The sequence below is a fragment of the Colius striatus genome, chromosome 13 (genome assembly GCF_028858725.1).
Source record: "Colius striatus isolate bColStr4 chromosome 13, bColStr4.1.hap1, whole genome shotgun sequence".
NCBI classification, from domain to species: domain Eukaryota; kingdom Metazoa; phylum Chordata; class Aves; order Coliiformes; family Coliidae; genus Colius; species Colius striatus.
In genome coordinates, this window is record NC_084771.1 from 23,016,318 (window position 1) to 23,040,699 (window position 24,382).

Sequence of the window (24,382 nt, forward strand, 5' to 3'; positions counted from 1 at the left end):
CCTATCCCATCCCACCCCTGGGGTCCCATCCAGTCCTATCCCATCCCACCCCTGGGGTCCCATCCCATCCCACCCCTGAAGTCCCATCCCTGGGGTCCGATCCCAACCTCAGGGTCCCATCCCAACCCTGGGGTCCCATCCCAGCCCATCCAATCCCATCCCACCTCTCGGGACCCATCCCATCCCACCCCTGGGGTCCCATCCAGTCCCATCGCATTCCACCCCTGGGGTCCCATCCCATTCCAACTCTGGAGTCCCATCTCATCCCATCCCATCCCAACCCTGGGGTCCTATCCAGTCCCATCCAATCCCACCCCTGGGGTCCCGTCCCATCCCATCCCAACCCTGGAGACCCATCCCACCCCTGAAGTCCTATCCCTGGGGTCCCATCCAACCCCTGGGGTCCCATCCCATCTCTGGGGTCCCGTCCCAGCCCTTGGTGCCGCAGGGTACCGGTGGGGTTGCCAGGGTTGATGATGCACAGCACCTGTGGGCAGCAGTGCCGGCGGCCCTCGGCCAGTGCCTGCCGCAGCTCACTCAGCGCCAGTGCCCAGCACCGTTCCTCGTCCAGGTAGTAGCCGAGCTGCACGGCCCCCAGCTCGGTGATGGTGGCCGAGTACAGCGGTACTGCAGGATGGGTATCAGCACCGCGTGCGAGAGGGCGCCCAGCCCGTCACCAGCAGCTTCAGGATTGTCTGAGGGCATTGGCATGGCATGATGGGGGGCGACGGGGGGCTGCGGACACGATGGGGGGGGACACGGGGATGGTGAGGGGAGAAGGGGATGGTGACGGGAGAAGGGGGTGGTGAGATGACACGGGGGTGGTGAGGGGACATGGGCTGGTGAGGGGACACAGGGATGGTGAGGGGACATGGTATGGGCACAGGGATGGTGTGGAGCACGGTGTGGGCACAGGGACAATGAGGGGACATGGTGTGGGCATAAGGATGATGTGGGACAAGGTGTGGGCCCAGCGATGGTGTGGGACATGATGTGGGTACAAGGATGGTGTGGGACACGGTGTGGGCACAGTGACAATGAGGGGACACACTGTGGGCACAGGGATGGTGAGGGGCACAATGTGGGCACAGGAACAATGAGGGTCCCATCCCAGTCTCATCCCACCCCTGGAGTCCCATCCCAGTCCTATCCTATCCCACCCCTGAGGTCCCACCCCTGGGATCCTATCCCATCCCAACCCTAGGGTCCCATCCAGTCCCATCCCATCCCATTCCATCCCACCCCTGGGGACTCATCCCACCCCTGGGGTCCGATTCCATCCCATCCCAACCATTGGGTCCCTTCCGAACCCTGGGGTCCCATCCCACCCCAACCCTGGGGTCGCATCCAATCCTATCCTGGGGTCCCATCCCACCCCTGAGGTCCCATCCCATCCCACCCCTGAAGACTCATCCCACCCCTGGGTTCCCATCCCATCCCACCACAACCCTGGGGTCCCATCCCATCCCACCCCTGGGGTACCATCCAATCCCACCCCTGGGGTCCCATCCCATCCCAACCCTGGGGTCCCATCCCACCTCTGAGGTCCCATCCCATCCCACCCCTGCGGTCCCATCCCATCCCACCCCTGGGTTCCCATCCCATCCCACCCCTGGGGTCCCATCCCATCCCACCCCTGGGGTCCCATCCCATCCCAACCTTGGGGTCCCATCCCATCCCACCCCTGGGATCCCATCCCATCCCACCCCTGGGATCCCATCCCATCCCACCCCTGGGGACCCCTCCCACCCCTGGGGTCCAATCCCAACCCTGGGGTCCCATCCAGTCCCATCCCATCCCACCCCTGGGGTCCCATCCCACCCTTGGGGTCCCATCCCATCCCACTCCTGGGGACTCATCCCAACCCTGGAGTCCCATCCCACCCCTGAAGTCCCGTCCCTTCCCTGGGGTCCCATTCCAACCTCAGGGTCCCATCCCACCCTTGGGGTCCCACCCCTGGGGTCACATCCCACCCCTGGGGTCCTATCTCACTCTCATCCCACCCCTGGGGTCCCATCCCACCCCTGGGGTCCCATCCCACCCCTGGGGACCCATCCCAACCCTGGGGTCCAATCCAGTCCCATCCAATCCCACCCCTGGGGTCCCATCCCATCCCACCCCTGGGGTCCCATCCCACCCCTGAGGTCCCATCACACCCCTGGGGTCCCATCCCATCTCACCATTGGGGACTCATCCCACCCCTGGGGACTCATCCCATGCCTGGGAACCCATCCCACCCCTGGGGTCCCATCCCATCCCAACCCTGGGGTCCTATCCAGTCCCATCCCATCCCATCCCATCCCACCCCTGGGGTCCCATCCCTTCCCCCCCTCAGGACTCATCCCACCCCTGGGGTACTATCCCATCCCATCCCACCCCTGGGGACCCATCCAACCCTGGTGTCCCATCCAGTCCCATCCCAGCCTTAAGGTCCCATCCCACCCCTGGGGTCCCATCCAGTCCCATCCCACTCCTGGGGTCCCATCCCACCCCTGAAGACTCATTCCACCCCTGGGGTCCCATCCAGTCCCATCCTGTCCCACCCCTGGGGTCCCATCCCATCTCACCCCTGAGGTCCCATCCCACCCCTGGGGTCCCATCCCATCCCTTCCCATCCCACCACTGGGGACTCATCCCACCTCTGGGGTCCCATCCCAACCCTGGGGTCCCATCCAGTCCCATCTCATCCCACCCCTGGGGTCCCATCCCAGTCTCATCCCACCCCTGGATTCCCATCCAGTCCCATGCCATCCCACCCCTGGGGTTCCATCCCATCCAACCCCTGGTGTCCCATCCAGTCTCATCCTACCCCTGTGGTCCCATCCCACACCTGAGGTCCCATCCCACCCCTGGGGTCCCATCCAGTCCTATGCCACCCCTGGGGTCCCATCCAGTCCCATCCCAGCCCTGGGATCCCATTTCATCCCACCCCTGGGGTCCCATTCCATCCCACCCCTGGGGACTCATCCCACCCCTGGGGTCCCATCACATCCCATCCCACCCCTAGGGTCCCATCCCATCCCAACCCTGGGGTCCCATCCAGTCCCATCCCATCCCATCCCACCCCTGAGGTCCTATCCCACCCCTGGGGTCCCATCCCACCCCTGGGGTCCCATCCCACCCCTGGGATCCCATCCCATCCCTTCCCATCCCACCACTGGGGACTCATCCCACCTCTGGGGTCCCATCCCAACCCTGGGGTCCCATCCAGTCCCATCCAATCCCATCCCATCCCACCCCTGGGGTCCCATCCCACCCCTGGGGACTCATCCCATCCCACCCCTGGGGTCCCATCGCATCCCAAACCTGGAGACCCATCCCACCCCTGAAGTCCTATCTCTGGGGTCCCATCCCAACCTCAGGGTCCCATCCCACCCCTGGGGTCGCATCCCATCCCACCCCTGGGGACTCATCCCATCCCAGCCCTGGGGTCCCATCCCAGCTCTGGGGTCCCATCCCATCCCATCCCTGGGGACCCATCCCAACCCTGGGGTCCAATCCAGTCCCATCCCACTCCTGGGGTCCTATCCCACCCCTGAACACTCATCCCACCCCTGGGGTCCCATCCCATCCCACTCCTGGGGTCCCATCCAGTCCTATCCCATCCCACCCCTGGGGTCCCATCCCATCCCACCCCTGAAGTCCGATCCCTGGGGTCTGATCCCAACCTCAGGGTCCCATCCCAACCCTGGGGTCCCATCCCATCCCACCCCTGGGAACTCATCCCACTCCTGGGATCCCATCCCAGCCCATCCAATCCCATCCCACCTCTCGGGACCCATCCCATCCCACCCCTGGGGTCCCATCCAGTCCCATCCCATTCCACCCCTGGGGTCCCATCCCATTCCACCCCTGGGGTCCCATCGCATTCCACCCCTGGGGTCCCATCCCATTCTAACCCTGGAGTCCCATCTCATCCCATCCCATCCCACCCCTGGGGTCCTATCCAGTCCCATCCAATCCCACCCCTGGGGTCCTGTCCCATCCCACCCCTGGGGTCCCATCCCATCCCAACCCTGGAGACCCATCCCACCCCTGAAGTCCTATCCCTGGGGTCCCATCCAACCCCTGGGGTCCCATCCTATCTCTGGGGTCCCATCCCAGCCCTTGGTGCCACAGGGTACCGGTGGGGTTGCCAGGGTTGATGATGCACAGCACCCGTGGGCAGCAGTGCCGGCGGCCCTCGGCCAGCGCCCGCCGCAGCTCACTCAGCGCCAGTGCCCAGCACCGTTCCTCGTCCAGGTAGTAGCCGAGCTGCACGGCCCCCAGCTCGGTGATGGTGGCCGAGTACAGCGGTACTGCAGGATGGGCATCAGCACCGCGCGCGAGAGGGCGCCGAGCCCGTCACCAGCAGCTTCAGGATGGTCTGAGGGCATTGGCATGGCATGATGGAGGGTGACGGGGGGCTGCGGACACGATGGGGGGGGACACAGGGATGGTGAGGGGAGAAGGGGATGGTGACGGGAGAAGGGGGTGGTGAGATGACACGGGGGTGGTGAGGGGACATGGGCTGGTGAGGGGACACAGGGATGGTGAGGGGACACAGGGATGGTGAGGGGAGAAGGGGAGGGTGAGGGTACAAGGGGGTGGTGAGTGGACATGGGGCAGGTGAGGGGACGGGGGCGTGAGGGCACATGGGGGTGGTGAGGGGAGAACGGGATGGTGAGGGGACACGGGGCTGGTGAGGGGAGAAGGGGATGGTGAGGGGCATGGTGTGGGCACAGGGATGGTGGGGGAGAAGGGGATGGTGAGGGTACACGGGGGTGGTGAGGGGACACAGGGATGGTGAGGGGACAAGGGTCTGGTGAGGGGACACGGGAGTGGTGAGGGGAGAACGTGCTGGTGAGGGTAGAAGGTGCTGGTGACGGGAGAAGGGGGTGGTGAGGGGCACAGTGTGAGCACAGGGATTGTGAGGGTACACGGGGGGGGTGAGGGGACATGCGGCTGGTGAGGGGACATTGGGCAGGTGAGGGGACACGGGGGTGGTGAGGGGAGAAGGGGATGGTGAGAGTAGATGGGGATGGTGAGGGGAGAAGGGGAGGTTTAGGGGAAAAGGGGGTGGTGAGGGGACATGGGGCAGGTGAGGGGCCACGGGAGTGGTGAGGGGACAAGGGGGTGGTGAGAGGACAAGGGGATGGTGACGGGTACAGTGTGGGCACAGGGATGGTGAGGGGAGATGGGGATGGTGAGGGGAGATGGGGATGGCGAGGGGACATGGGAGTGGTGAGGGGACACAGCGGGTGGTGAGGGGACATGGGGCACAGGGATGATGTGGGAAATGGTGTGGGCACAGGGATGGTGTGGGACATGGTGTGGGCACAGGGATTTTGAGGGGACATGGAGTGGGCACAGGGATGGTGTGGGAAATGGTGTGAGCACAGGGACGGTGAGGGCACACAGTGTGGGCACAGGAATTGTGGGGGGACACGGTGTGGGCAGAGGGATTGTGAGGGTACACTGTGTGGGCACAAGGATGGTGTGGGACATGGTGTGGGCACAGGGACAATGAGGGGACATGGTGTGGGCACAGCGATGGTGGGGTCTCGGTGTCGGCACAGGGACAATTAGGGGACACGGTGTGGGAACAGGGATGGTGTGAGACATGGTGTGGGCACAGGGATAGTGAAGGGACATGGTGTCAGGAAAGGGACGGTGTGGGGACACAGTTTGGGCACAGGGATGGTGTGGGACATGGTGTGGGCACAGTGATGGTGAGGGCACGGTGTGGGCACAGGGACAATGAGGGGAAACGGTGTGGGCACAGGGATGGTGAGGGGCACAGTGTGGGCACAGGGATGGTGAGGGTACACGGGGGGGGTGAGGGGACATGGGGGAGTTGAGGGGACAAGAGGGGGGTGAGGGGACACGGGGGTGGTGAGGGGACACAGGGGTGTTGACGGGAGAAGGGGGTGGCGAGGGGAGAAGGGGATGGTGAGGGGACTTGGGGATGGTGAGGGGACTTGGGGATGGTAAGGGGACACGGGGGTGGTTAGGGGACACGGGGATGGTGAGGGGACACGGGGGTGGTGAGGGGACACGGGGGTGGTGAGGGGACATGGGGGTGGTGAGGGGAGAAGGGGATGGTGAGGGGACACAGGGCTGGAGACGGTACACGGGGATGGTGAGGGGCACAGTGTGGGCACAGGGATCATGAGGGGACACCGGGATGTTGAGGGGATAAGGGGGATGGTGAGTGGAGAAGGGGAGGGTGAGGGGACAAGGGGGTGGTGAGGGGACATTGGGCAGGTGAGGGGATACGGGGGTGGTGAGGGGAAAAGGGGATGGTCAGTGGACACGGGGGTGATGAGGGGACACCTGGGAGAGGAGGGGACATGGGGATGGTGAGGGGACATGGGGATGGTGAGGGGACACGGGGATGGTGAGGGGACACGGGGGTGGTGAGGGGAGAAGGGGATGGTGAGGGGACACGGGGATGGTGAGGGGACACGGGGGTGGTGAGGGGAGAAGGGGATGGTGAGGGGAGTGGGCACAGGGATGGTGTGGGACACGGTGTGGGCACAGGAATGGTGAGGGGACATGGTGTGGGGGCACAGGGATGGTGAGGGGAAACTGTGGGTATAGGGATGGTGAGGGGACACAGTGTGGGCACAGGGATGATGTGGGACATGGTGTGGGCACAGGGATGGTGAGGGGAAACTGTGGGCACAGGGATGGTGAGGGGACACAGTGTGGGCACAGGGATGATGTGGGACATGGTGTGGGCACAGGGATGGTGAGGAGACACAGTGTGGGTACAGGTATAGTGTGGGACTTGGTGTGGGGTCACAGGGACGGTGGGGGGACACGGTGTGGGCACAGGGATGGTGAGGGCACGGTGTGAGCACAGGGACAATGGGGAGACATGGTGTGGGCACAGGGATGGTGAGGGCACAGTATGGGCACAGGGATGGTGAGGGCACGGTGTGGGCACAGGGACAACGAGGGGACACGCTGTGGGCACACGGATGGTGTGGGACACGGTGTGGACACAGGGATCACGTGGGGACACAGTGTGAGCACAGGAATGATGGGGGGACACGGTGTGGGCACAGGGATTGTGTGGGACACGATGTGGGCACAGGGACAATGAGGGGACACGGTGTGGGCACAAGGATGGTGAGGGGATATGGTGTGGGGGCACAGGGATGGTGGGGGGACACAGTGTGGCCACAGGGATTGTGAGGGGACATGGTGTGGGCATAGGGATGGTGTGGGACAAGGTGTGGGCACAGGGATGGTGGGGGGCTACAGTGGGGGCACAGGGATGGTGTGGGACATGGTGTGGGCACAGTGACAATGAGGGGACATGGTCTGGGAATAGGGATGGTGTGGGACACGGAGTGGGCACAGGGATGGTGTGGGACATGGTGTGGGCACAGGGATGATGAGGGGACATGGTGTGGGCCCAGGGACAATGAGGGGACACGCTGTGGGCATAAGGATGTTGTGGGACACAGTGTGGGCACAGGGATGGTGAGGGACACAGTGTGGGCACAGGGATGGTGAGGGACATGGTGTTGGCACAGGGATGCTCGGGGGACACGGTGTGGGCACAGGGATGGTTTGGGACACAGTGTGGGCACAGGGACAATCAGGGGACATGATGTGGGCACAGGGATGGTGGGGGGACACGGTGTGGGCACAGGGATAGTAGGGGGACACAGTGTGGGCACAGGGATGGTGAGGGCACGGTGTGGGCCCAGGGACAATGAGGGGACATGGTGTGGTCACAGGGATGGTGAGGGGACACGGTGTGGGCAAAGGGATGGTGAGGGCACATGGTGTGGGCACAGGGATAGTAGGGGGACACGGTGTGGGCACAGGGATGGTGAGGGCACGGTGTCGGCACAGGGACAATGAGGGGACACGGTGTGGGCACAGGGACGGTGTGGGACACGGTGTGGGCACAGGGACGGTGTGGGGACATGGTATGGGCACAGGGATGGTGAGGGACACAGCGTGGGCACAGGGATGGTGTGGGACAAGGTGTGGGCACAGGGACGGTGTGGGGACATGGTGTGGGCACAGGGATGGTGGGGGGACACGGTGTGGGCACAGGGACAATGAGGGGCCAGAGCTGCGGGTGGCACCGGGACAGGACGTGGTGGCGACTATCGTACCTTTTCCCTCTTTGTCTCCCTCTCATTCTTTTCTTTGCTTCTCCCACTTTCTATTGTTGATTGTTGTGGGGAAAATAAAGTAATTCAGCACTCGACTCCCCAACCAACTTGTCAGGAGCTTACAGTAAAGAATTTGCTTTGTGACCAGAGACATTTTTGAGAAGGGATTCTCGCAGGCCCTAATTCTGTTCTGTCATTCTATCCTATTTGGGACATAGCTCCACCGCAACACAGGTGGTACAGACTAAAAGCACGGAAACTAAAGCATGTTATGCAGGGGGAGTTGAAAAGAATTACTTAAACTATAGACAAGGGTGCGAAGTGTTGCAATAGACAAATCTCTCAGTTTATTTTATATATAAAGGGCACGGGGCCTCAGAGCAGACTCACCGCTGGCATTTCTGCCGGACGTAAAGGCACAACCATTCGCCATCTCCTTTGTGCCTCGGGCCACGTTTCCAGCTGCCGGGCTCGGGGTGAGCGCCTGCGGTTGGGTCTGGGCGAGAGGGTGAAGTGCTGCGGGGCTGAAGCCCCGGCCTTCTGTTCCCAAAGAACGGAACCCGGGCTGCTTAGATTTCTGTTCTGCGTATCCATTGTAGTTCACGGATCCTGGGCAGAACCCCCCAAAAAAAGACCTCAACGGACCCAGGACAGAGGCTGGATGGATGCTGGATGGATCCCAAACGGATCCTGGACAGTCTCCCCCAAAAAGACCTAAATGGACCCAGAGCAGAGGCTGGATGGATCCCAAATGGATCCCGGGCAACCTCCCCCTCCCCAAAAGGCTCTGAATAGACCCAGAATATAGCCTGGATGGATCCCAGCCCAGAGACAAAACAGATCCTGGATAAACCTCCCCAAAAAGACCCTAAATGGACCCAGGACACAACCTGGATGGATCCCAGCCCAGAGACAAAACAGATCCTGGACAAAACCCCCCCAAAAAGGTCCTAAATGGACCCAGGGCAGAGCCTGGATGGATCCCAGACAACCCCCCCCCCCTCCCCAAAAGGCTCTAAATGGACCCAGGACACAACCTGGATGGATCCCAGCCCAGAGACAAAACAGATCCTGGACAAAACCCCCACAAAAAGACTCTAAATGGACCCAGGGCAGAGCCTGGATGACCCCTGGATGGATCCCAGATGACCCCTGGATGGATCCCAGATGGCCCCTGGATGGATCCCAGCCAGATCCCATTTGGCCCTTGCACCTGCTTTGGGATTTTGAGGCTTTTCCCCTTTTTTTCTGCAGCTTTTCCTCGATGACACCAAAGTGAAGAACTTCATCACTTGCTTCAAAGGTACTGGGATCCCCCCAAAACCCCCCCAAATCCTCCCCCTCAAAAATGACCCCTCAAAATGCCCCCAAAAACCAAAATCCCCCCCAAATTATCCCCCAGATCCTCTCTGACCCCTTCCAAAGACCCAAATCCCACCCTAAAACCCCCACAAATAAGCCTCCCAAATCCTCCCAAAAAACCAAACCCCAACTCCCCCCGACCTCAAAAGCCCCCAAATCCCAACAATCCCCCTCAAATCTCCCCAGAGCATCCCAAAACCTCCCAAATCCCCCCCAAAAAGCCTCCAAATTCTCTCCAACCCCCCAAAAAATGTCAAAATCCACCCAAACCCCCCAAAATATCCCCCCAAACAATCCCCAAAGTCTCCAAATCCCCTCAAATCACCCCAAAAAAACACAAAAGCCCCACAGAAACCCCCAAATCCTCTCCAGTCCCTCCAAAATCAATCCCCCAAAAATCCCAAAATCCCCCAAATCCCCCCCAAAAAACCCCAAATCCCCTCCAACTCTCTCCAAAAGCAATCAAAATCCCCCCAACCCCCCCAAATCTCCTCAGAACCCCTCCAAAAAACCAAATCACCCCAAAATCCCTCCTCCCCATCACCATTCAGTAGCGTTTTAGCCTTAATTAGGGTCTTTAATTACAGACTCATCTTTATTTGGGGTCTCATCTGTATTGGGGGGGCTGTGGAGTGGGGAGAAGATACTCTCATCCCCTTCATTGCCTTTGTAGGTGCCAAAACATCCTCCTCTCAACCTAATTTGCATATTAATCACCGCCTTAATTAACCACTTCCTGCCCTTAATTGCTCCCAGGCACTTGGTAACACTGATCCCTACTCACCCTCCTCCTCCCCCAAACCTCCCTCAGCCCCTTCAAATCGCTTTCCCATTAAGGAACACCCCCCTTTCTCCGGTGTTAATTAGGGGAGGGTTAATTAACGAGGGTGTGAGGTTAATTAACGTTGCCTTCCTCACTCACCTGGAGCTGAACCCCGGCAGCCTCTATGGGAGGGTTCATTATGGAGAATTGGGGGTTAGTTAGGAGGGTTGGGGTTAATTAGGAGGGTGGGAGTTAATTAGGAGGTTTAGGGGTTAATTAGTGGGGTTACTTAGGGTCCATCCTGGCAGGTATCACCTTCCTCTTCCTCACTCCCTTAGCAGTGGTTGTTCTGAGCAGCTTTAATCATGAGAGGACTGAGGGTTGGAGGTTAATTAGGAGGGTTGGAGGTTAAATTAGGAGGGTTGGGGTTAATTAAGAGCACTGGGGGTTAATTGTGGGAAGGGGTTATCCCAGCAGACGTTGCCTTTCACATCTTCTTCTTCCTCACCCTCCCTTAGAATCGCAGTGGTTGTTTTGAGGGGGTTAACCATGGGGGGACTGGGGGTTAGTTAGGGGCGTTGGAGGTTAATTAGGGGGATTGGAGGTTAATTAGGAGCACAGGGAGTTAATTCAGGGAAGGGGTTAATGATGGTTTATCCCAGCAGACGTTGCCTTCCTCCTCCTCATTTTCTTCTTCCTCACCCTCCCTTAGAACCGCAGTTGTTCCAAGGGGGTTAATCATGGGGACACTGGGGGTTAGTTAGGGGGGGCTGGAGGTTAATTAGGAGGGTTAGGTTAATTAGGAGCACACAGAGTTAACTGTGGGAAGGGGTTAATGATGGTTTATCCCAGCAGACGTTGCCTTCCTCCTCCTCCTCTTCTTCTTCCTCACCCTCCCTTCGCAGCCCCGCAGCGGCCGTTCCCAGCGGGCTAACCACGAGCGGCGATGCGGCTTAATTAAAAGGGGGGGCTGTTAATTAAGGAGAGGCGCGGGTTAATGAGGGTCCATCCCGGCAGACGTGACCTTCCTCACGTTCTTCTTCACGCGGCTGGAGCGGAACCGCAGCGGCCGCTACGAGCGCGAATTCCCGTTCGTGTCCCGCTGCGGCGCGGAGCGCAACCTCCTGCGCTGCGAGCACAGACCCATCGTCTTCACCCGCCTCCTGCCCCCGGACGCCTCCTCCTCAGCCTCCTCCTGCTCCCGCCGCGCCGTGCTGTCGTTCTGCGGCGGCGGGGAGCGGCTGGCCGTGCCGCTCCGGCCCGAGGCGCTGGTGATGCTGCCGGAGAACGGGCGCTTGTACCACCCGGCGCCGGGCCGGGCGGGGGGCGCGGGGCCGGTGCGCTCGGCGCTGGCTCTGGAGTGGGGGTCCCGCTTCGAGTACGAGCAGGGGCCGGAGCAGCCCCCGACTCACTTTTGGTGGGAGGGGAAGAGGTATCGGCTCATGGGGGAGCTGGTGCAGCTCCTGCGGGGAGGGGAAGGGGCGGGGGAGGCGGAGAGCGGCGGGGCCGCGGGGCGGGGGTGAGGCTTGGAGGGGGTGGGAAGGGGCATTGCATGGCCCCGGGCGAGGAGGAGGAGGAGGAGGCAGAGCTGGTGTTCAGCCACACCGTGTGGCTGATGCTGTGGTGAGGTGAGCGTTGCTGGTGCCAGGGATGTGGGTGTTGTGTGTGGGTCCCCCCACTGTGCTATTAAAGGTCTCTGGCAATTGAAATGAGCCTAGAGGTGATGGGTGCCACTGCAGCAGTGTGGGTGCAGCTGTGGAGAGGTTGGTGCTGCTATGGTGAGGTTGGTGCAGCTGTGGTGGGTGACACGGTGCTACTGCCACAGTGTGGGTGTCCCCACGGGTGCTGCCACGGTGACAGTGTTGCTGCCACACTGTGGGTGCCACTGTGGTGATGTTGGCTGGTGTGTAGAGGGAAGGGAAGTTCTTCAGAGGGATGTGGCCATGGGCTGAGGTTGCCCGAGGGCAAGGAGCCAGCAGAGTGCCCAAGGGGGCAAGAAGGCCAGTGGCAGCCTGGCTGGGCTGAGCAGTGGGGTGGCAGCAGCCCCAGGGCAGGGATTGTCCCCTGTGCTGGGCCCTGGGGAGGCTGTAGCTCCAGGGCTGTGCTCAGTGCTGGGCCCCCTCACTCACTGCCACAGGGACACTGAGGGGCTGCAGGGAGAGGAGAAGATGCACTGGGAAGCTCTGGGCTAAATGAGGGTACCTGAGGCAAAGGTTCAGTCTGCAGAGAAGGAGGCTCAGAGGAGACCTGATCACTCTGACTCCCTGGCTGTGGCTGAGAGGGTCGGTCTCTGCTGCCAAGTTAAAAGCTACAGGCCAAGAGGAAAGGGGCTCAGGGTGCCCCAGGGGAGGTTGAGGCTGGAGCTGAGGCAGAACTGTTTCCCTGAGAGGGGTGTCAGCCCCTGTGCCAGGCTGCCCAGGGAGCTGGGGGAGTGCCCAGCCCTGGAGGGGTCCCAGAGCCGTGGGGCTGAGGTGCTTGAGGGCCGTGGCTCAGTGGTGGCTGTGGCACTGTGGGGTCAGGGTTGGACTCCAGCAGCTCAAAGGGCTTTTCCATCTGTAATGATTCTCTGGTCAGTGCCCTGTGTGCCAGAACAGCAGCCAGCTCTCTCCTTGGTCCATTAAAAGCAGAAGAGCTCCATCCCCTCCGCTGAGCTCTGCCACTTCCTCCTGCCAAGCATCCCAGGAGGACTTGGGTTAATCAGGCAAGGTGGGGTTGGCTTTAATGAACTCACCATAAGCGAGTGGCACAGCCCAGAGCCCGGCACAGCGCCCCGAGGTGAAGCTTCCCTGGGGGGGGGATGCTACAAGCTGAAGTAGTCGATGGCTCCGTAGCGCTGGAGGCTGGTCGTCCACACGGCGTCTGCTCTACCCGCGCTCGCCAGCAGCCGGCACAGCTCCGCCGGGAAACCCTCCTCCCCCTGCGTAGGGGTGTGGTGGCCGGAGCCCCGCGGCGGCTGCGAGTAGCCCACGAGGCGCAGGTCGGGCAGGGCCGCGCAGCGCCGCCGCGCTCAGGGGGGTGCCGAGGAGACCGAGGCAGCGCAGGCGGCGGGAGCGGCGCAGCGCCGGCAGCAGCAGCTCCAGCTCCGCGTCCCCCAGCTGACACTCCAGCAGCTCCAGCTGCAGCAGCGAGCACGAAGCGGCTTCCAGCAGCGTCCGCAAGGGTTGCAGGAGGCTGGGGGACGTGAGGTTGTGGCCGCTCAGGTCCAGCTGGAGCAGGGAGGGCGCGTGGAGGCTCGAGGACAGGAAGATGAGGTCGGAGGGGAGCAGGCAGCAGAAGGCCAGCGCCAGACTCTCCAGGGGAGTCTGCAGCTCGCTGGGAGGACAGGGTGGGGTGGCAGAGTGAGTGGGGAACCCCCAAAGCACCCCCAAACCACCACGAGGCTCCCCCACCTCCAAATCCCCTGAGGCCCTCCCCAAACCAGCCACAGACCCCTAAAACCCTGAGGCTGCCCAAATTCCACCCCCAGGATCCCCCAAAATCCCTCAGCTCCCCCAAAGTCTCCCCCAACCCCCGTGAGGTATCCCCAAACCTCCTGAGACCAGCCCCCTGAGTGAGGCAGAGCTGCTCTGGGACTCCATCTCCTCATAAGTGTAGACAGTTGCACAGTGCCAAACTGGGCAACTCCCCTAAAACCCCCGAGCCAAGGCAGAGCTGCTGTGGGACTCCATCCCCTCTTAAATCTTTGCCCACAGGGTGTAGACAGTTCCCCAATGCCAAATCCCAACCCCAAAACACCCTGAGGCTGCCCAAAACATCTTCAGGCACCCCAAACCCCTCTTTTATGCCTCCCCTGAGCCGAGGCAGAGCTGCTGTGGGACTCCCATCTCCTCTTAAATCTTTGCCCACGGGGCAAATGCCAAACCTTCCCCCCAAAACCCCCTGAGACCAGCCCCCTGAGGTGAGTCACAGCTGCTGTGGGACTCCCATCTCCTCTTAAATCTTTGCCCACGGGGCAAATGCCAAACCTTCCCCCCAAAACCCCCTGAGACCAGCCCCCTGAGCCGAGGCAGAGCTGCTGTGGGACTCCATCCCCTCTTAAATCTTTGCTCACAGGGCAAATGCCAAACCTTCCAAACCCTCTCCTCAAAACCCCCTGAGACCACCCCCTGAGGTAGTGCAGAGCTACTGTTGGACTCCATCCCCTCTTAAATCTGCCCCCACAGGGTGTGGGTGATGCCCCAATGCCACCCCCCCCCCACACACACACACATTCCCTCCCGCTGCAGCGTGTGAAGGTTTTGGGGTCCCTCCCCCAGCGGGCAGCTTACCCCAGGAGCTGCCTGAGTCTCCCAGAAAGCCTGGAGGAGTACAAATCGAGCTCCTTGAGGGCAGGCAAGGCCCGGAGGTGAGCGGCCAAGCAGCGGATGCCGGCGTCCGTGCCCGGGGGCTGTGCGGCGCACGTCCACGTTGCTGTAGGGCAGCTTGAGGCTGCGCAGCGCGGGGAAGCGGCCGAGGTGAGGCAGCACTTCGCACAGCCCCGCCAGCCCCAGGTTGTTGAAGCGTAAAACAACTCTGCGGACGGCAGCAGGCTCCAGGGAGTCCAGCAGGGAGACGACGGTGGAGACGGAGAGCTCCTCGGCGTGGAAGTCGCGGCAGAGCAGGCGCAGGGGGGCGCAGGGCGAGCGGAGGGCGGCGCGCAGCAATAGGCGCGTAGCAATAGGGCACCCCTAAGCCAGCCCCCATCAATAGGGCATCCTATAGCACCCCTAAGCCAGCTCCCATCAATAGGGCATCCTATAGCACCCCTAACCCAGCCCCCATCAATAGGGCATCCTATAGCACCCCTAACCCAGCCCCCATCAATAGGGCATCTTAGAGCACCCCTAAGCCAGCCCTTTATCTATAGGGCATCCTATAGCACCTCTAATCCAGCCCCCCATCAATAGGGCACCCCACAGCACCCCTAGATCTGCACCTCATCAATAGGGTACCCCTAACCCAGCCCTCTCTCAATAGGACCTCCCATAGCACTCCTAATCCTATCCCCCATTAATAGGGCACCCTATAGCACTCCTAACCCAGCTCCCCATCAATAGGGAACTCCAGGGCAGGACCCATGACCCACCCCTCTTAATGAGGGGTACCCCCAGCACCCCATAAAGGAAGCCTACAGCAGGATCTCCGACACCCCCCTTCCCTCCCTGGGCCCCCCTGTGCTGCCCTCACACCCCTCGACCGCCCTCAGCTGCCCTCACCCCCCCTCGATCCCCGGGGTCCCCTTCAGCTGCCCTCACCCCCCCCAATCCCCGGGGTCCCCTTCCTCTGTCCTCAACCCCCTAATCCCCGGGGTCTCCCTCAGCTGCCCTCACGCCTCCCCAATCCCCAGGGACCCCTCAGCTGCCCTCACCCCCCCCAATCCCCGAGGCCCCCCTCAGCTGCCCTCACCCGCGCCCAATAGGTGGGGACCCCTCAGCTGCCCTCACCCCCCCCCAATTCCCGGGGACTCCTCAGATGCCCTCACCCCCCCCCCCAATCCCCGGGGACCCCTCAGCTGCCCTCACGCCCCCTAGTCCCCGGAGACCCCTCAGCTGCCCTCACGCCCCCCAGTCCCCGGGGACCCCTCAGCTCACCTCCCGCCCGCCGCCCCGCTCCCGCCGGGCCCCTCACGGCCGCGCTTCCAGGCATTGGCACTGCACCCCGGCACCGCCCCTCCGCCAATCAGAGCGAGAGTTTCACCACGGAAGGCGGGCCCGGCGTCGTTACTAGGTGCCGCCTGCCATCCTCGCCCGCCCATTGGCTGCCGCCGTGTCTGTCATCGCTTCCTCCCTTCTTATTGGCTGAAGGGCGGCGGCAGCGGGAAGTTCGATCTGAGCCCCAGACGCTGCGGTCCCTGCGCGGCTCCGGGAGGTCTCGGATCGCCCCGGGCCGGGGAACGGCCCCGCTCCGCACGCCATGGAGCGGCAGCGGGAGGTCAAGGCCCTGCTGAAGAGCTGGGAAGCGGCTTTTGTCCGGGAGCAGCGGAGGAAGCCCGGCCAGGTGCCCGCTGCGGGGGGCGGGGATGGGGAGGGGCGGCGGGGCAAAGTGGGGTTTTAATGGGGTTCTGAGGGGAAAGGTGGAGTTTTGAGAGGAAAAGTGAGGGGTTTTGTGAATTTCTGAGGAACAAGTGGGAATTGGGAGGAGAAAAGTGGGGTTTTGGTGGAGTGTTGAGGGGAAAAGTAGGGGTTTGGTGGACTTCTGAGATACAAGTGCGATTTTAGTGGAGCTCTGAGGGGAAAAGTGGGGGTTTTGTGGAGTGTTGAGAAGAAAAGGGGTTTTAGTGGAGTTCTGAGTGAAAAAGTGGCGATTTGGAGGATTTTTGAGGGTAAAGGTAAGTTTTTGGTGCGGTTCTGAGGGGAAAAATGGGTTTGGGCAGAGTTTTGAGGGCAACAGTGGGTTTTACTGGAGTTTTGAGGGGAAAAGTGGGGGTTTGGTGGAGTTTTGAGGGGAAAAGTGGTTTTTTTGTGGGGTTCTGAGGGGAATAAAGGTTTTTGTAGAGGTTTAAGGAGAAAAGAGTGGGGTTGGTTGTCTGCTGAGGGGGAACAGTGGAGATTTGTGGGGTTCTGAGGGGAAAAGTGCGGGCTTGGTGGAGTCTGGAGTGGAAAAGTGGAGGTTCGGTGGGGTTTTGAGGGCGAAATTGGGTTTTTGATGGGGTTCTGAGGGGAAAAGTGGAGTTTTGGTGGAGTTTTCAGATGAAAAGTGGGTTTTTTTGTGGAGTGTTGAGAAGAACAGTGGGTTTTACTGGAGTTTGGAGTGAAAAAGTGGGGGTTTTGTGGAGTGTTGAGAAGAAAAGGGGTTTTAGTGGAGTTTGGAGTGAAAAAGTGGGGATTTGATGAATTTTTGAGAGTAAAAGTAGGTTTTTGGTGTGGTTCTGAGGGGAAAAATGGGTTTTGGTGGAGTTTTAAGGAGAAAAGAGTGGGGTTGGTTGTCTGGTGAGGGGGAACAGTGGAGATTGGTGGGGTTTTGAGGGCAAAAGTGGAGTTTTGATGGAGTGTTGAGGGGAAAAGAGGGGAGTTTGTGAATTTCTGAGGAACGAGTGGGAATTTGGAGGAGCTTGGAGGGGAAAAGTGGGGTTTTGGTGGAGTGTTGAGGGGAAAAGTAGGGGTTTGGTGGACTTGTGAGATACAAGCGGGATTTTGGTGGAGCTCTGAGCGGAAAAGTGGAGGTTTTGTGGAGTGTTGAGAAGAAAAGGGGTTTTAGTGGAGTTCTGAGTGAAAAAGTGGCGATTTGGAGGATTTTTGAGGGTAAAGGTAAGTTTTTGATGTGGTTCTGAGGGGAAAAATGGGTTTGGGCAGAGTTTTGAGGGCAACAGTGGGTTTTACTGGAGTTCTGAGGGGAAAAGTGGGGGTTTGGTGGAGGTTTGAGGGGAAAAGTGTTTTATTGTGGGGTTCTGAGGGGAATAAAGGTTTTTGTAGAGCTTTAAGGAGAAAAGAGTGGGGTTGGTGGTCTGCTGAGGGGAAACAGTGGAGATTGGTGGGGTTCTGAGGGGAAAAGTGCGGGCTTGGTGGAGTCTGGAGTGGAAAAGTGGAGGTTCGGTGGGATTTTGAGGGCGAAATTGGGTTTTTGATGGGGTTCTGAGGGGAAAAGTGGAGTTTTGGTGGAGTTTTCAGATGAAAAGTGGGTTTTTTTGTGGAGTGTTGAGAAGAACAGTGGGTTTTACTGGAGTTTGGAGTGAAAAAGTGGGGGTTTTGTGGAGTGTTGAGGGCGAAAGTGGGGGTTTTGTGGAGTGTTGAGAAGAAAAGGGGTTTTAGTGGAGTTTGAAGTGAAAAAGTGGGGATTTGATGAATTTTTGAGAGTAAAAGTAGGTTTTTGGTGTGGATCTGAGGTGAAAATGAGTTTTTGTGGGGTTTTAAGGGGAAAAGTAAGGTTCTGGTGGAGTGTTGAGGGCAAAAGTGAGGTTTTGGTGAGATTCTGAGAGGAAAGAATTGGGTTTTGATGGTGTTGTGGGGAGAAAGTGGGATTGTGGTGTAGTCTTGAGAGGAAAACTGGGTTTTGGCAGAGTTTTGAGGACAAAAGTGGGGGATTTGTGGACTTCTGAGGAACAAGTGGGAATTAGGAGGAGCTTTGAGGGGGAAAGTGAAGTTTTGGTGGAGTGTTGAGGGAAAAAGTGGGGTTTTGGTGGAGCTTGGAGTGAAAATTGGAGGTTCAATGGGTTTTTGAGGGCGAAAGTGGATTTTTGATGGGATTCTGAGGGGGAAAATGGATTTTTTTGTGGAATTTTAAGTGGAAAAGTGGAGGTTTGAGAAGAAAAGTGGGGATTTGGTGGACTTAAGAGGAACAAGTGGGATTTTGGAGGAGCTTTGAGGGGAAAAGTGGAGTTTTGGTGGGGCTTTTAGATTAAAAGTGTGGGTTTGGTGTATTTTTAAGGGCAAATGTGGGATTTTGTGGACTTTGGAGTGGTAAGGTGTGGGTTTGGTGGATATTTGGGGCAAAAGCAGGGTGTCTTGTGGTTCTGAGGGAAAAAGAGAGGGTTTGGTGGTCCACTGAAAGGAAAATGAGTTTTTGTGGAGTTTTAAGGGGAAAAGTGGGGTTTTGGTGGGGTTTTAAGATGAAAAATGCAGTTTTGGTGGAGTTTTCAGATGAAAAGTGGAGTTTTGGCTGCCCTCACGCCCCCTCAATGCCCAGGGTCCCCTTCAGCTGCCCACACGCCCCCCAATCCCTGAGGCCCCCCTCAGCTGCCGTCACCCCCCCCGGTCCCCGGGGACCCCTCAGCTGCCGTCACCCCCCACAATCCCCGGGGTCCCCCTCAGCTGCCCTCACGCCCCCCAATCCCCGGAGACCCCTCAGCTGCCCTCACACCCCCAGTCCCCGCGGACCCCTCAGCTGACCTCACGCCCCCAGTCCCCGGGGACCCCTCAGCTCACCTCCCGCCCGCCGCCCCGCTCCCGCCGGGCCCCTCACGGCCGCGCTTCCAGGCATTGGCACTGCACCCCGGCACCGCCCCTCCGCCAATCAGAGCGAGAGTTTCACCACGGAAGGCGGGCCCGGCGTCGTTACTAGGTGCCGCCTGCCATCCTCGCCCGCCCATTGGCTGCCGCCGTGTCTGTCATCGCTTCCTCCCTTCTTATTGGCTGAAGGGCGGCGGCAGCGGGAAGTTCGATCTGAGCCCCAGACGCTGCGGTCCCTGCGCGGCTCCGGGAGGTCTCGGATCGCCCCGGGCCGGGGAACGGCCCCGCTCCGCACGCCATGGAGCGGCAGCGGGAGGTCAAGGCCCTGCTGAAGAGCTGGGAAGCGGCTTTTGTCCGGGAGCAGCGGAGGAAGCCCGGCCAGGTGCCCGCTGCGGGGGGCGGGGATGGGGAGGGGCGGCGGGGCAAAGTGGGTTTTTAATGGGGTTCTGAGGGGAAAGGTGGAGTTTTGAGAGGAAAAGTGAGGGGTTTGGTGGAATTTCTGAGGAACAAGTGGGAATTTGGAGGAGCTTGGAGGGGAAAAGTGGGGTTTTGGTGGAGTGTTGAGGGGAAAAGTAGGGGTTTGGTGGACTTCTGAGATACAAGTGGGATTTGAGTGGAGCTCTGAGGGGAAAAGTGGGAGTTTTGTGGAGTGTTGAGAAGAAAAGGGGTTTTAGTGGAGTTCTGAGTGAAAAAGTGGCGATTTGGAGGATTTTTGAGGGTAAAGGTAAGTTTTTGATGCGGTTCTGAGGGGAAAAATGGGTTTGGGCAGAGTTTTGAGGGCAACAGTGGGTTTTACTGGAGTTTTGAGGGGAAAAGTGGGGGTTTGGTGGAGTTTTGAGGGGAAAAGTGGTTTTTTTGTGGGGTTCTGAGGGGAATAAAGGTTTTTGTAGAGCTTTAAGGAGAAAAGAGTGGGGTTGGTTGTCTGCTGAGGGGGAACAGTGGAGATTTGTGGGGTTCTGAGGGGAAAAGTGCGGGCTTGGTGGAGTCTGGAGTGGAAAAGTGGAGGTTCGGTGGGGTTTTGAGGGCGAAATTGGGTTTTTGATGGGGTTCTGAGGGGAAAAGTGGAGTTTTGGTGGAGTTTTCAGATGAAAAGTGGGTTTTTTTGTGGAGTGTTGAGAAGAACAGTGGGTTTTACTGGAGTTTGGAGTCAAAAAGTGGGGGTTTTGTGGAGTGTTGAGAAGAAAAGGGGTTTTAGTGGAGTTTGAAGTGAAAAAGTGGGGATTTGATGAATTTTTGAGAGTAAAAGTAGGTTTTTGGTGTGGGTCTGAGGTGAAAATGAGTTTTTGTGGGGTTTTAAGGGGAAAAGTAAGGTTCTGGTGGAGTGTTGAGGGCAAAAGTGGGGTTTTGGTGAGATTCTGAGAGGAAAGAATTGGGTTTTGATGGTGTTGTGGGGAGAAAGTGGGATTGTGGTGGAGTCTTGAGAGGAAAACTGGGTTTTGGCAGAGTTTTGAAGGCAAAAGTGGGGGTTTGTGGACTTCTGAGTAACAAGTGGGAATTAGGAGGAGCTTTGAGGGGGAAAGTGAAGTTTTGGTGGAGTGTTGAGGGGAAAAAGTGGGGTTTTGGTGGAGCTTGGAGTGAAAATTGGAGGTTCAATGGGTTTTTGAGGGCGAAAGTGGATTTTTGATGGGATTCTGAGGGGGAAAATGGATTTTTTTGTGGAATTTTAAGTGGAAAAGTGGAGGTTTGAGAAGAAAAGTGGGGATTTGGTGGACTTAAGAGGAACAAGTGGGATTTTGGAGGAGCTTTGAGGGGAAAAGTGGAGTTTTGGTGGGGCTTTTAGATTAAAAGTGTGGGTTTGGTGTATTTTTAAGGGCAAATGTGGGATTTTGTGGACTTTGGAGTGGTAAGGTGTGGGTTTGGTGGATATTTGGGGCAAAAGCAGGGTGTCTTGTGGTTCTGAGGGAAAAAGAGAGGGTTTGGTGGTCCACTGAAAGGAAAATGAGTTTTTGTGGAGTTTTAAGGGGAAAAGTGGGGTTTTGGTGGGGTTTTAAGATGAAAAATGCAGTTTTGGTGGAGTTTTCAGATGAAAAGTGGAGTTTTGGCTGCCCTCACGCCCCCTCAATGCCCAGGGTCCCCTTCAGCTGCCCACACGCCCCCCAATCCCTGAGGCCCCCCTCAGCTGCCGTCACCCCCCCCAGTCCCCGGGGACCCCTCAGCTGCCGTCACCCCCCACAATCCCCGGGGACCCCTCAGCTGCCCTCACGCGCCCCAGTCCCCGGAGACCCCTCAGCTGCCCTCACGCCCCCAGTCCCCGGAGACCCCTCAGCTGCCCTCACGCCCCCCAGTCCCCGGAGACCCCTCAGCTGCCCTCACGCCCCCCAATCCCCGGGGACCCCTCAGCTGCCCTCACGCCCCCAGTCCCCGGAGACCCCTCAGCTGCCCTCACGCCCCCCAATCCCCGGGGACCCCTCAGCTCACCTCCCGCCCGCCGCCCCGCTCCCGCCGGGCCCCTCACGGCCGCGCTTCCAGGCATTGGCACTGCACCCCGGCACCGCCCCTCCGCCAATCAGAGCGAGAGTTTCACCACGGAAGGCGGGCCCGGCGTCGTTACTAGGTGCCGCCTGCCATCCTCGCCCGCCCATTGGCTGCCGCCGTGTCTGTCATCGCTTCCTCCCTTCTTATTGGCTGAAGGGCGGCGGCAGCGGGAAGTTCGATCTGAGCCCCAGACGCTGCGGTCCCTGCGCGGCTCCGGGAGGTCTCGGATCGCCCCGGGCCGGGGAACGGCCCCGCTCCGCACGCCATGGAGCGGCAGCGGGAGGTCAAGGCCCTGCTGAAGAGCTGGGAAGCGGCTTTTGTCCGGGAGCAGCGGAGGAAGCCCGGCCAGGTGCCCGCTGCGGGGGGCGGGGATGGGGAGGGGCGGCGGGGCAAAGTGGGTTTTTAATGGGGTTCTGAGGGGAAAGGTGGAGTTTTGAGAGGAAAAGTGAGGGGTTTTGTGAATTTCTGAGGAGCAAGTGGAATTTGAAGGAGCTTGGAGGGGATAAATGAAGTTTTGGTGGAGTTTTCAGATGAAAAGTGGAGTTTTGGTGGAGTGTTGAGGGAAAAAGTGGGATTTTGGTAGAGCTTGGAGTGAAAAAGTGGGGGGTTGGTGGCTTTTTGAGAGTAAAAGTGGGGTTTTGGTGGGGTTCTGAGGGGAAAACGGGTTTTTTGTAGAGTTTTAAGGAGAATAGAGTGGGATTGGTTGTCTGCTGAGGGGAAACAGTGGAGATTGGTGGGGTTCTGAGGGGAAAAGTGCGGGCTTGGTGGAGTCTGGAGTGGAAAAGTGGAGGTTCGGTGGGGTTTTGAGGGCGAAATTGGGTTTTTGATGGGGTTCTGAGGGGAAAAGTGGAGTTTTGGTGGAGTTTTCAGATGAAAAGTGGGGTTTTTTGTGGAGTGTTGAGAAGAACAGTGGGTTTTACTGGAGTTTGGAGTGAAAAAGTGGGGGTTTTGTGGAGTGTTGAGGGCGAAAGTGGGGGTTTTGTGGAGTGTTGAGAAGAAAAGGGGTTTTAGTGGATTTTGAAGTTAAAAAGTGGGGATTTGATGAATTTTTGAGAGTAAAAGTAGGTTTTTGGTGTGGATCTGAGGTGAAAATGAGTTTTTGTGGGGTTTTAAGGGGAAAAGTAAGGTTCTGGTGGAGTGTTGAGGGCAAAAGTGGGGTTTTGGTGAGATTCTGAGAGGAAAGAATTGGGTTTTGATGGTGTTGTGGGGAGAAAGTGGGATTGTGGTGTAGTCTTGAGAGGAAAACTGGGTTTTGGCAGAGTTTTGAAGGCAAAAGTGGGGGTTTGTGGACTTCTGAGTAACAAGTGGGAATTAGGAGGAGCTTTGAGGGGGAAAGTGAAGTTTTGGTGGAGTGTTGAGGGGAAAAAGTGGGGTTTTGGTGGAGCTTGGAGTTAAAATTGGAGGTTCAATGGGTTTTTGAGGGCGAAAGTGGATTTTTGATGGGATTCTGAGGGGGAAAATGGATTTTTTTTGTGGAGTTTTCAGTGGAAAAGTGGAGGTTTGAGAAGAAAAGTGGGGATTTGGTGGAGTGTTGAGGGGAAAAGTGTGGTTTTAGTGGACCTTGGAGTGAAAAAGTGGAGATTTGGTGGGTTTTTGAGGGCAAAAGTGGGTTTTTTGTGGGATTCTGAGGAGAAAAAGGGTTTTTTGTAGAGTTTTAAGGAGAAAAGAGGGACGTTGGAGTTCTGCTGAGTTGGAAAAGATGGAGATTGGTGGGGTTCTGAGGCACCAGTGGGATTTTGGGGGAGCTTTGAGGGGAAAAGTGGGGTTTTGTTGGTGTTTTCAGATGACAAGTGTGGTTTTAGTGGAGTTTGGAGTGAAAAAGTGGGGGGTTGGTGGATATTTGAGGGCAAAGGTGGGTTTTTGATGGGGTTCTGAGGGGAAGATGGTTTTTTGTGGAGTGTTGAGGGGAAAAGTGGTGCTTTGGTGGGGTTCTGACGAAAAAGTTGGGCTTTGGTGTAGTTTTGAGGGGAAAAGTGAACTTTTTGTGAGTTTTGAAGGGAAATGTTGGGGTTTGGTGGAGTTTTAAGGGGGAAAAAGTGGGATTTTGGTGGAGTTCTGAGGGGAAAATTGGGGAGGTGATTTGAGGGAAAAAAAAGTAGTGTTTTTGTGGTGGTGTTTGGACAAAAAGATAGAATATTGGGGTTTTGGTGGTGAAATCTCTGCCAGGAGGCTGCAGTGAGCTGGAGGTCGGTCTCTGCTCCCAGCTAGTGAGTGACGGGCCAAGAGGAAAGGGGCTCAGGGTGCCCCAGGGGAGGTTGAGGCTGGAGCTGAGGCAGAACTGTTTCCCTGAGAGGGGTGTCAGCCGCTGTGCCAGGCTGCCCAGGGAGCTGGGGGAGTGCCCAGCCCTGGAGGGACCCCAAAGCCGTGGAGCTGAGGTGCTGAGGGCTGTGGGTCAGTGGTAGCCGTGGCAGGGTGAGGGCTCAGGGCTGGGCTCCAGCAGCTCAAAGGGCTTCTCTAACCCAAATGATTCTGTGGTTTGCTCCCTGCAGCTGTGGCATCATCACAGATGCCAGTCCTGGGTCGCTCAGCACCATCTGCTGCCACGGCCTCCGCGGCCGCTACGTCACCGTCACCATCCTGGGCCGGGAGGAGCAGTTCACTCTCTGTGAGGTCGAGGTCTACACTGTCCACCCCGAGCCATGAGGGGCTTTTAAGGGGGACAAGGTGAGGAGTTTCCCCCCTGGCACCAGGACCCTCTGACATCAGATGCCCCTGGAGGCTCCCTGTCGTCAGAACCACCCTAATAAACATCCCCACGGGGCCTCTTTGTGCATCACCATCCCCATCCCATAGGCTCC

General features: G+C 58.8%; 1 protein-coding gene and 1 pseudogene across 1 annotated transcript; one reads left to right on the forward strand and one right to left on the reverse strand.

The window, feature by feature from the left end:
• The first annotated feature begins 605 nt into the window (after positions 1–605).
• Positions 606–11,952, forward strand: LOC133626562 (UPF0598 protein C8orf82 homolog). The gene is made up of 3 exons (XM_062006409.1): positions 606–624; positions 11,263–11,699; positions 11,938–11,952. Exons 1-3 carry the CDS (start codon positions 606–608, stop codon positions 11,950–11,952), a joined length of 471 nt encoding a protein of 156 aa, XP_061862393.1.
• Positions 11,953–12,938: 986 nt separating this feature from the next.
• Positions 12,939–24,160, reverse strand: LOC133626563 (leucine-rich repeat-containing protein 14-like; annotated as a pseudogene).
• Between the last annotated feature and the right edge of the window lie 222 nt (positions 24,161–24,382).